The following is a 12986-nucleotide window of genomic DNA, read 5'->3' as shown; positions in this document are numbered from 1 at the left end:
ACCCACATTTTTAAAGGATAGTGCTCAGCTGCCAAGTACCACGTTACCGAATTTCCTGAACATTGCATGTTTAGGAAGAATAATGATTCCAATTAGCGCAAACACGTACTGGCATTTGAGGAGCAAGTTTTGGTTGGACTGAGGACATTTCTTCCACATTTCTTAAGTTATTCATTTATTTGGTTTGATTAAAAGTTAACCTGTTTACCTTTAAGAGCTCTTATGTTTTTAAACTCGACGTACTCTAATTTACAATGTTATGATGTTTGAATGTGTGTGCCTATTTGTTTGTGTGTGTAGTAGACACATTTGTTTCTGTGACTGGTGGAAGTGGAACGTTTTACTGTTTATTCTGTTGAGGAGGTCTAGATGAAAGTAAGTTGTAAACTCGAATAGGGAACACAGTCTTGTATAATGTTTGCTGCTATTTGTTAAGGACAGCCTAAAGTATATATATATATATATTAGTAAACTGGACCTACAGTTGTCTAGTTTCATCTCTCTCAGTTGGCTTTCAAATGCTATGGTGACATCAAGAGAGAAGTTTAACCGAGTTTCATGGAAAGCAGCATGCGAAGAGTTTGGTTGAAAGACATCTTATTATTCAACATTAATTATTATGTTTAGGAAAAACCCCACATTTCCAACTTGGAATTTTGCATCATAAGCTTTTAATGTGACTAGAACTTGATAGACTATAGAATAAAACGTCAATGTTTGTGCTTGTCCAATCATTCAGATGTGCAAACGTGGCTGGTTATTTCCCAGACAATTGTGGAAGATACATTAAAACATCGACAACAGCAACATACAGTGAATGACACAGTGACAAATAAATTGCTCCATTAATGGGATGCAGATTGAGCATATGGCCATGAAGGAGAACAACGGCCAGAAAGAACCCTCAATGGCCGGCAATCCTCAAGCACAACTTTGTAGACGTCACAGTCTTCGCGGTGAGCTAGAATCACAATCTTCAGCTGGAGAGTTGCCTGTAAACCTTTCATCCTTTGAAGTCTTTAAACTGAAGTGTATGAATGATTATAATTCGGGAGTGCTACTCTCAATGGAAGTTGAAATTGGCTCGAGTAAAAACGAAGGTAAGCTGTGTAGGTGAAAGGTGAATGATGTCTGTGCTTAAGAGGAACTGTTACAGTAAGGCAGATGTCTCACATGCCAAGCGTACAAAAGACAGTTGGCGATACAACAATCTACTTGTCAATATGTTTATTTGAATTTCTTCATAATGTTCTCTACGGCTAGTCTTAAGACTCATTTTGATACTGGATGTTGGGCGGGAGAGAGTAATTATTTTGAAGACCATAGGGAAATCTGTTTTCCTTTTTTAACGCCAAAATGATTTAGGTGATCCAACTTTGAGATTGAAATCAGTCTGTCAAGAGCAGAAGGTCTGAATGTTTTGCAGAATGATAATCTTTCTATGAAAGACATGATGATGATGCCTATAGGAACGTAAGGCCTACTGCTGGCTGCTCAGTCTCGATTAGAATTTACTGCCAGGATTAATGGGGTCGCGAATCAAAAGCAAGTAAGGTTGGAGACACTCAGGGTGGTGGAGTCCAGCGGTGTTGAAAAACTAATAGATCCCAAGGGCTTGGTAATAATTTAACACATTTGAGGGATAATGTATGTGCATCTACTAAAACTGCACAGAGATGAAATGAGTTTAGTAAAGAGGCTACGTGTATAATTCAGAGCAAGTCATTCACCAGGCTGTAAGAATAGTGAAAGTATTTTGGAATGTTTCTATAAGATTTGACGGAGGTGTCTGTAAGCTTGACTGTATTTTAGGCTTCTACTACTCTGGCAAGTTGATAAGCCCTGCAAGCAAACCTAATGTCGGGATATACAGTAGTAGAGTTGTGTGGTCCTTCAATTTTAGTCCAACAAGTTGAAGAATCGTAAGTCTGTCAGTGAACAGTGTATCTTCCATTTGATGATGTGTCTTTCATGGGAAATTTCGTATCCGAAGTGATGGAGATTTAGTTCTTAATTGTGATTTGGAGTTTGCATCGTGTGTAATGGCAGCATGCGCTTCATACCACTGGCTAAGTTCTTATTAAATTTTTACAGATAAAGCTTTTTGGTTATAGATATATAAGTCCTTTATAGGGAATGTCAAATTATGTTTTGTAATGTATCTTGCTCTCTTGAATAAGTTTATATTCTACTTAAGCTTAAAGGCATCCAAAAATAGAAAATGCATGTAGCTGAGGAACAAAAAGCTGGTCCATAGTATAATTCTGGTTTATAATCATGCAGCTGAGTATTGTAAGGAGAGAAAAAGCATTAATAAGTAAACTCAGCCAAGAAAAGCTTTTCACATGGTTATTAGTATGATTCTTTGGAAAGCTATTTCCACAGTCAAAGTAATGCGTATTTATGAAGAGAAATGACTTACAGATGGGACTCTTTGGAGATGTAAGTAAAGGAGTACATGATGAAAAAATTAAAGCTTTATGTCAAGAGCAAGTGCTGACACTCTTAACTGTGTAAAGAATGCAAGTGAATTGGCCATGCACATTTGCATGGGAGGCTAATTAGATAGTGATTGTAGAACAAAGGCGAGGGAAAGGACCGAAATAGAGAAATGTAACGGGAAGGATCTCTGTGATAGAACATCTAAGATTAGGATGCGCGCGTGAAGTTATGTGCAAGCAGTTCCTTAAGAGATCTCTTCTGTTATGAGGATTATGTTATGACGGGTTTACATTGGTAAACCCGTCATATATTGCGATTGTCTCACAGGAAGCCTCGCACCCTGCAGGGTATAACTTATAGTACTGACAGATGATCTCAGTGGAGTGTGTTCTCCCATGGAATATGTTGATTCTACATCCCGAGTTTCTAAATCACATCTATTAGCCTATGATTCAAAAATGCTATATAGCTAACACCAAATACAGATATCTGGAAGTAACTGGTGATTGAAGACATTGCTGTATTGCATAGGATGTGCATCAATGACAGCAATTCTTGAAGTGCCCAAATAAAGTACAATGAAACGTGCATGGCAGTGTTATTATGATGTAGGGTATAATATCTAAGCTTATATCTCTAGAAAATTGGCAGTAGGTATGTGTAACCACCGTACATATTAACAGATCCTGCTGAGTGTTGTCACTTGTCAAGGATGTGTTACAAGAAAAAAATGGCTCCGGGCTGATGTTGAACTTTCATCATATGAACATACCCAGTTTCTCCCTTTCTGTGCTGGCATGATGCTCATGTTTTTGTCTTTAATGTCAAAGGGACCAATTTTCATTAGTTGTCGTTTTCTTGATCCATTGATGCTAACACTTGTCAGTATGAGAAAACTCAAGAAATACTCTAGTATTTACCAAATAATTTCCATACATTAATTGTCTTCTTTGTTTCTTCAGAGATTTAGTTAATGAAAAGGCAATTTGGATTAATGTGGAATCGGAAAACTGAATCTTCATTATAACTTAGTTGAACATTTCGGACAGAAACATTTCGGACAGACCACATAAAGGTTTTTTAATCATACTCAACAAATGAGAACAGGATCACTACTTTCACCTGACTATCATTCTTACAGTGTAACTCTATTTCACACTTTTAAAATCACATAAGGCTATTGAAAGGGGCGATTTCCACCTCTACATCTGAAGCCTAGACCTACCTAATGCGCGCCTTCCACACCGTTATTCCCCTAAAGTCTCTACAAACAGCGTTTCAACTTAGCCCTAATTTATACGTACGTACATCAATAGCACCTCTATTTGTGTGGTCACATCTGTGTAGCCCGTCAACTTCCCACCATATTCACACCATACATCTCTCATACACCGCGATTCATTCTTAAATTCTACTTAAAGCTCACTACGCAGATGCTCGCAGCGTCATGAATGCTCTTTTTGACATGACACGTGTTCTCGTTTATTCTTTTCTTAGCATGTGATAGATCAGTCTTACTTATTTTTATCTCTAGCATACTTCATATGTTGTTGATTGTGTTACATGTGGTTACTTCTATTTGTAATATATCTTTCAAAGCACAGAGACTATTCTTTGAATCTTAACTAAATCTGAAGGCCCTCTGGTTATGTATGTGCACAGTACATGCAAACATATATGTTACCATGTGTATCTCAAAGCACTAGTCATGCAAATATGAACCATGTTAATTGATTTGACTTGTTTTTTTCTCCTGGAGACAAACATTATTAGAACATTCCATGGTGCTATATGAAGCTTCTATTTAGCTCTACATGTTTGGTCATTATTTTGATTTTGAAGGTATCCATTATATTAAAGTCTATATTTGCATTTCTAACCAGTTATGGATTGTGACAACCCTAAGCCTTCAGATGCGTAAGTCGTCATTTTTCATTTGCAAATCATTTCTGGTATCTAACTTTCAGCATCATATGCACCTTGATTTGCTTCTCCCCACATATGGAAGCACTCTTGACATCTAAACTGTTACTTCATTCGGCAATCATGGGTATAATTTGAAAGACCTTTCTTTCACAAGTAATGGCAGTTATCTTTGCTTAGAATGTCATTTGCAGTTTTTCATATGAGTATTGGGAATATTATTTACAACACATTTACAGAATTGTGGTAGGTCTGTTTTGGTGTGATTTGCCTCAGGCGTTGTTTTAGTTTCACCTCTTAAAGATAATTGTAATCACAACATTCCTCTGTTATGCTTGGGTTAATGGTGCATTGGGATAAAATTGTTTAGAAGGGAGGCTGTGGGGTTTTGTTGGCACCATATTTTAAAGAAGAGAAATTGTGGTTTGTACATTCATGTGAGATTAAAAAGCCTTATATTAACAGCCACCTGCCAGGGCAGGTAATACAGTAGGTGGCAGTGTATTGTGTGGGAGCAAACTGAAAATAAAACTGTAGATTACCCACAAGGGAAACCTAAAATTTAGAAAGGAAGTAATGGGATTCATAGAGACTTGAATATGAAAAAATAATCTGAACGCCTGACATTTAGCTGCTAAGACTGCAACTTCAAAAGATGTACACATGCTAGATACCCCATGAGGGGTTGTTCAGTTTTCAGATAACATGGCAGCTTTACGCTATTGTTTAGAGAAAAATGTCACTCATGATGACTGATATGCTAAGATAACCTTAAACACTATTGCCATGTCGATTACCGAAACATCTGATATCTGTATCTACCCAGTGATAGTCTGAAGAAGAGATGGAGTTGAAATTTGTCTCCATTACAGAGAATAAAAGGTGAATTCTGTTTTCTAGGGATTTTGCTTTGGAGAGAGTGTATCAATCACCCCAGAACTAACCAGGCTAAGATGGTCACTATTGTGTGGCCTTAGCAATTTTGCTATTTATGTGGAGACATGAGACAATGGTTAATGCTGATAAACTTGATTCTTTTGTCAACACATCAAAGCAAGAGGCGTGCGAGTTGTTGGCACATAATGTTGTTTTCCTGATCTTGGACAAGAAAAAGTATCCCTAAAATTCTTTTGTGTGTCAGTTTCCTTTACTGAATCTATTTATCCTTTCAAATCAATCATTTTATGTCTTACCCACCTTGTTAAGTAACTACTTCAGGAAAACTGGTAACGAGTGGTAAGATATATCGCACAATTCTTTTTGCTGAATGTTTAAGGTTGACTCCTTTTTTTAATTTCGCTTAGAAGTAGACCATACTGAGATGTCTTTTGAATAAGTAGTTATTTTTTCTTTCTTTTACCGTTAGTGTCAACTGCGTCACTTTTGTTTGGGAGATTGGAGAGCATTGTAAAGCCATCGTAACTTCACCTTAGCAGCCACCCAAGCCTGGTTAAGAGTATTACAATTTTTTATAAGCTAGATTCTTTAAACCACTGATACACATTCATATCACATTCGCTAATGTACACTAAATACAAATTACAGAGGGTGTTAGAATGCGTCCACACTACAGCAAAACATCATAGACACATGTAGGTAACTTACTACACGCACATCACAAAGAAGTTGGATACACTTCAAGGACTTAGTGGTAGTGCATTATACGATTATCCAGCGTTTACCAAAGGTTCCTTCGCCATTGTGGTTGTTGACTTGTTTTCAATCTATTTATGACACGAATGAGATCAGTTGTCGATATGAGTTTATGAGATGCTTTACTGTAGTATGGGGACATCCCTTCGAAAAGTAAACAACTAACTGATAATACCAGGACGTGCTGTGGATATTGAACTTTTAAGCTATATATACATACCGTAATGGAATACGCCTTCTCCCTTATTAACTGAATGTGCTGTATTTTCGAAATAATACTGGAGGGAGTTCAAGCAGGTTTTCATTGAAAGTTGCCGTGAGTCATAGCTATGTCTGGATGTTTAGGATGTAGGATTTGTTCGATGCACATAGATAAGCATCGAACTTGGTTGTATACGCCAACCCTTTCAAGATATTGTGAGAATAATACTGTTTTTCTCCAGTGCGTTGCTGTATGGCTCACGACATAATAATAATAATAATAATAAGTAATAATAATGTTTTTTGCCTAATGTAATGAATGGAAAATCAGAATACTAATAGCAATAGGGATGCTTGTCCGAAGGCTTATCAGGAAGCTATTTTCAACCGAAAAGTTTCTTTGCTTTGTAACTTATTATACTACTACTACTAATAATAATAATAATTATAGCCATTCAGTGTGCTAACTGTTAACATGCATCTGTTATATAGTAATCTAGTACATTTATTATCACGAAGATGAACACATTGACATTTAGAATGACAAGCCTATGTTAAACCTGCTTAGTATTTTTAATTCTAATTGACACTATTGTAAGAGTAGTATTTTGTTTGTGCAAGAGTGTACGAGTGTGGATGTGTTGAAAGTGATCTGGAACTGTTTGTATTTTCATTTATGCATAGTGGTCTATTAACTCTATATCAAAATATATAGGATGACCTTTTTAAAACTGAATAATGATTTATTGCGTTTTGTTTTAAATAGATTTAATAACTAATTTATTATCGAGGAACTTGAAACACCTAATTTTTAGACATCACATTAGACGGAAGTAGGACGAGAATACGGAATATTGTATATTCCTTTAGGCTGATACCAATTCTTAATATTTATAGTTTTTTTGTCATTTTTACCAAATGGCTATGAGTTTGAATTGTGACATTCTTTTGGTGGCGAAGGAGCCATGAAATGCAATTCCTACAAACTATAGCACAAGTAAAAGGAACTTGCGTTGAAGTTGAACATTCAGCACCTACATGTGTGAGAATATGATCCGTGTTTATTTGGGAAGCAGTTTTATAAGACTGGAAGATTCTTTTTGGAAGAAGGATTGAAGAATCTCCCATGCCAAAGGGGTCTGGGTAACAGTGGAGACTACCTTTTCCTGCAGAAAGAGACTGATGAAAATCACACCATAGCTCGTGGAAAGAAAACTGGGAAGAAGGAACACATGAGGAGAGACAGAATCAGATGGGTTTCCAAGTTGCTGGTACTACTACTACTTCCTTGGTTGAATCCCAGGAGGGACTGCAACTGCAACTGCAGGTCAGCCGCCTTCACGGGAGACATCAAGGGCAACTTCACGTGGTGTGGAGGTGTCAGACGTTCATCATCATATCATTCCAGTGGTCGTATCTTAATAATGAGGGTCTTGAGGGAGTAGTTTGAGTCCTTCCAGTGCCACCATGTGATACCAGTTTCGGGTCCTTGGTAGCGTCCTCGTCGGTATTGGCCAGTCGGCTGTGCGCACGCGCACCGTCCCCACCACCAGCCGCCTCCCCCACGACCTTTTGTGCAGCTACCCCCTGCAAGAAAATGAGAGTTCGTTGAAACCTCTTTATAAAGTTTTATATTATCCATCATTCTTAGAAACCTTAGCTTAAGAAAACGGGAATGAACCTGGGACTCCTGAGTGACAGGCCAAGGGGTAGTCATTCAAATGAAATGGATGTGTCGGGAAGCTGGGTAACATTCGCTCGTATGTTAGGCGTCAGAAGCCTGCCTGGGAAAAACCTTTGGCACCGAGCACTTACTTATATAGGTTCCAACTTTTTTTCTGACCTTGGGAAGTAGGTCCGTTGCTACCGCCTTGGCCTGTCAATCGGGAGACCAAGGGTCGTTCCAGTTGTGATTGGGAAATTTTTTATATGTGAATCATGTGTTCATTGTTTCCTTGTATAAATACACGCACACACACACACACACACACATATATATATATATATATATATATATATATATATATATATATATATATATTATATTATAGTATATATAGATAATAATATATATATATATATATATATATATATATATATATGTATATATATATATATATATGTATATATGGATATATATATATATATATATATATATATATATATATATATATATAAAATAGATAGACAGATAAAGAGACAGAAAAGAGAAGGGGGTGAATCCTGGAAAAACTTGACACAATCAGTGCTACATTTTGAGTGTTGAATTTGGATAAGCCCCCTGTCGAGTGTTCAACCTCTCTAATTCTTACTTATTTGAGAAACTCGCTGTTTTTTCCGAGTTTTTTTTTTACCCTTAGATCCTTTCATTTCTTATTTATTTATTGGATCTGATTATCTTTCTATCCAACCACTCCAGTTCCCTATCTTCACTGTCTTAAGTACTGAATGGCTGAGTGTAATAAGTGCTTGGCGTTATGTCCCTAAATACGAGTATGATTAATTTATTTACTGATGTGTTTTTTAACTATTACAGCCATCTTTTGTTAATATTTCTGTGTATCTCGACATTTCTTACTCCTTCAGTTTTTCTTATCCCCAAATACTGTACAAACAGTGAACCTCTACATCTTCCACCCCTTTCTGTTTGTTTGCATTTATCATCTGCACCTCTAAAGAGTTGGCTCAACAATTCCTTCATACATTCCAACCTTGGCCTCCTGGCTTCCTCTTTACCTTAGACACACTTCTAACATCCCCTGCTTCACCTGCTCTCTGACTCACATCTCTCGTCCTGCCGTCATCTGATTGATTTACTCTCAAATACTGATTTGCACCTACCTTTACCATCATCACCTTACTCTTGTCCTCCTTCACTCGCAGCTTTCTCTTCATCCAAACAACAGCCATTCCACACACTTCACAGTCCATTTTTTATCCCACATTTTTGCACCAACATCTACTGCTCTACTTTGAATTCTCACATTGCTTATCTGGGAAGATATTACAGCACCCACAAACTTAAGTCACCCCTGCCACTAGCCCACTGTTCCATCAAACTTCTTCAAATTGTTTCATAGGAAGCACTTGATGTATGCACCTTATTTCTTGTCTAAAAACAAGCTGTACTTCTCCTGTCAATACTGTCGCCTGTCATACTTTATCAGTAGAATCGTACCATAAAATTTCCCTGGCATACTCATTTATGGGTGTAGGTATGAAAGTATTTACAAAACAAGCATGGATGTGTAAATGTGTCCTGAAAAATTGTTGGTAAGATTTACTTTTTACCAATTTAGCCCAATTCATAAATTTCTGGTGTTGCTGACCATGGTCACTGTGAGCCCAGTTTACACAAATCAATCAATCAAACCCATCTTTGTGTGTAGGCGGTGATTAAAAGTGTAGTGAAAATGCACTGGGACGTCGTCATCTGGATCCGCCTAGATGGTTTTCATGCGCTATTTTGAATCGATATTCTGTCGTTTTGTTTCTCATCATTACTTTTTCCACTGAACCACATTGCCAGGATGCAATATTTTTATTTCTTTGTCTTGATTGTCTGTAGTCATTTTTTAATTTGCTGCTTTCATTTTGAAATTTTTTTTGCGTACAATTGCTTCCTTTTAATAATTTTTATTCTTAAACTTATCTAATACGCGATTACTTAAATGCAATGTACTAAGTAGTTTTTCATTTTCTTTATAATACGTATCGTATAGATACTTAATATAAAAACGTATTATTCCCATCGAAGATGATCTTCTCAGAGGAGTTTGAGGAAAAGAGTGTGAAAGGAATCCCGCACGGGTGGGTGCTGATCTTCAAAGGATCAGACATTTGCACAGATATCTCATCTCTCATATCTCATTGAGGGACCCTTATGACAAAGGATTCGTGTGCTCTGACGCCGGGATAACGGATGAGGGAGAGAGAGAGAGAGAGAGAGAGAGAGAGAGGCATAACTCATGCGCACTGATGTATACTTATTTGTTAGCTTTCCAGACAACGGAAATGTATTTTTTAATGTTCCTGGTGACGTTATATGGAAAATGATCACCATTTATCACCATTTCCCCAGTTTTTCGCCTTGTTTCTTTCTCTGGTTATCCCTTTTTCTCATACTCAGGCATTACTTTAGGTTCTTTGCAGCGTCCCTTCGGCCACTAGCGGCAACCCCTTTCGTTCCTTATACTAGACCTCCTTTTGTATTCTCTTCCATTTTACTTTTCGCCCTCTCCTAATAATTGTTTCATAGCGTAACTGAGAGCTTTCCTTCCTGTTAAAACTTTCAAACCTTTTACTGTCAATTTCCTTTTCCCCGCTGAATGGCCTCATAGGTCCCAGTGCTTGGCCTTTGGCCTAAATTCTATATTCAGTTAAGTTCAGTTCATTCGTATCTTTCTTCTATCTTGCTGTCCACCCTCTCCGAACAATTATTTCATAGTGCAACTGCGAGGATTTCCTCCTGTTATACATTTCAGACCTACCCACTCTCAATTTCCTTTCCAGTGCTGAAGGACCTCATAGGTCCCAATACTCGGCGCTTGGCCTAAATTCTATATTCCATTCCATATTCTCCCTTTTGGTCTCGTACCCTTGTATTTGTTGTTATGTAAAAGGAGGTTTAAGAAGCGTGGCTGTGAATGTTAAGCAGATTGACCAAGACTTACATAGCATCTCGGTCGAATTTTGATAGCAGCCGTTGCCTTCAGCTCATCCCTACGGTTTTCAGTGGCTACTCTGACGTACTTACGTATGTCATGGGAATGGCAAAAGGCCCCTCATGAGCTTAGCGAGTTGTTCCCGCTGTCCTTTTGGTCAAGTCTTTGTTCTTACACAGTTTACAGGGAAAGAAGCTGAACTGTTCTCTCAGTTCCTTTGTATATCAGTAGTATCTCATAAACTGGTACATTTTTGCCGCCGACACCGCCCCCCCCCCCCCCCTTTCCAACGAAGAATTGTCGATACTGATCACGATAAGTGGGTATCACTACGGCACTTGATATTTCAGCTACCGGAAGACTCTACATCCATAAAAGTGAATTGAAACCGAATGCATTATCCAGATTTTGTATAAAACTACATAGAATTATTGTAATTGATCGTTGTAACTGTAACCAGGCATGTCATTATTGTTGTTGGAAGTAGCTTCATCAGCCACCATATATTTTCCATTTCAGTTATTCCATATTGGAATGTTTTCATTTTTCGTACATATTGTCGTCCTTTCTCTGCCCCTGAAATGAAAAGCAATTATTAATGGTTAATTAAGGAAACCTTGAAAGTAAAGTCCGTTCACTCTGTTAATGAAATCTCTTGATTCATGAATGCGTGACGCAAGCACACTGCAGTCATCGAAAGAACCATGTGTGACAGTAATTCATTCATTCAAGTCTCATTGTGAAATGTGTCCTGGCCCATATCTCGATACTTTTATTATCATGATCACTAGTGATGTTTTTCCCAATATGCCCCTGGGAATGTGAGTCGTCTAAGTTTCGGCCTATCTACAACATGTTTTCCTCCTCTGTTGTGGGTTCATATGAAAAACATGTTTCATTCCCCTTTTACAGGCTGAGCAGCGGATGTTTGCTCTCCCATTGTGGGAGGTTTGCCTGCTAATTGCTTGGTAAAGCTACGAAGTTTTGCCGAAGCTTTTATCCCCTTTTACACATCATTAAATATATCTCCCTTTTTCTTGGTTGACGGATGCTTTAATTCTTTCCCATTGTCGGAGAGCGCAAGACGAATACTTTCTAACGTTTGGTACGATTAATAATTTTGATAATCTTCCCGTTCTCAATAAATCTGTGGTCGTTTGTGTGTGGTCCAAGGCCGCTAATGACTCCCGTTCTTCCATATCCAGGTGAACCTTATTTTTAAAGTATAAATTATGAAAAGGATTATTGTTTATTTTGAGAAATCCTTCAAGTATTGATTCTTTCATTTACGGCAATTATATAGAATTTACTTTTGGTAATTTAATTGTTTAGTTAGATGTCAGAAGAAATTCTCTTGTATTTTATTCATGTGAAGCAAGTCAGTATGATTTCCAAAGAAGTTAGACCTCTTCTGTTTGTTCGGGATGTGTCCAAGTCTGGTTGACCGAGGTAATGTACGTAATGTGTACTCAAAGTGCAAGCATGTATTTATGCCAGGAATTTTGAGAGCTGTAGGTTATCAAATAAGTAGCAGTCCATAGAGGGCCAGACCAAGAGGACAAAACAGAAGGCAAGACATGGCAAGACAAGACAGAGCAAATCAAGTATCACGTCCCCAGCGATCTCACATCCCTGTCGTCTCGCACGCAGGTAGAAAAAAATAATACGGTGGTTTCAGTTCAACAAAAAATGTTAGTGTTTTTCCTCAGGAGGGGAGCCATTCTAATGGCAGTCCCTGACTGCTGTTTACCCAGTTACTGTAATTAACTGTATTTTGTATATTTTCCTGTTTTAATCACGTCATGTAAAAAGCCGTTGGCCACTGTCACTATCACCATTATTTGACAAACATGGTAGCCATAACCAGTACATTTCAAGTGGCAGTGTTTTTCACACGATTTTACTGTGTTAGCCCAAAGTTTATTTCAGTCAGGTAGCCACAGAGAATGTAAGTCATGTGGAGCTAACCATGAATATGGGGTTGGAAGGCATGTAAGAACAGAATTTTGCGAAGGAGCAAGAAGACCTAGTCCATGTGAAGTGACAAGAGGGAATAAGGAGCAGCAAGAGCAGAAGCTGAAAGGCATCATAAACTCAAGGCAG

General features: G+C 37.8%; 1 protein-coding gene across 5 annotated transcripts in view; it reads right to left on the bottom strand.

Moving 5' to 3' along the window:
• Window positions 1-12986, bottom strand: part of LOC135198169 (ficolin-2-like) — a 156002-nt gene that overhangs the window by 166 nt on the left and 142850 nt on the right. For 4 of the 5 annotated variants that reach the window (XM_064225683.1, XM_064225687.1, XM_064225684.1 and 1 more), the window contains one exon: window positions 1-7806. This exon is cut by the window's left edge and continues 166 nt beyond it. In XM_064225683.1, the coding sequence (XP_064081753.1) occupies window positions 7619-7806 (188 nt within the window). In that variant the 3' untranslated portion in view covers window positions 1-7618. Of the gene's footprint in view, window positions 7807-11188; window positions 11460-12986 lie in introns of those variants that run through there. The other variant, XM_064225688.1, reaches the window with a different exon arrangement.

The sequence above is a fragment of the Macrobrachium nipponense genome, chromosome 21 (assembly GCF_015104395.2).
Source record: "Macrobrachium nipponense isolate FS-2020 chromosome 21, ASM1510439v2, whole genome shotgun sequence".
NCBI classification, from domain to species: domain Eukaryota; kingdom Metazoa; phylum Arthropoda; class Malacostraca; order Decapoda; family Palaemonidae; genus Macrobrachium; species Macrobrachium nipponense.
The sequence above is the reverse complement of the archived record's forward strand: the minus strand, read 5'-3'. Positions and strand labels throughout refer to the sequence as shown.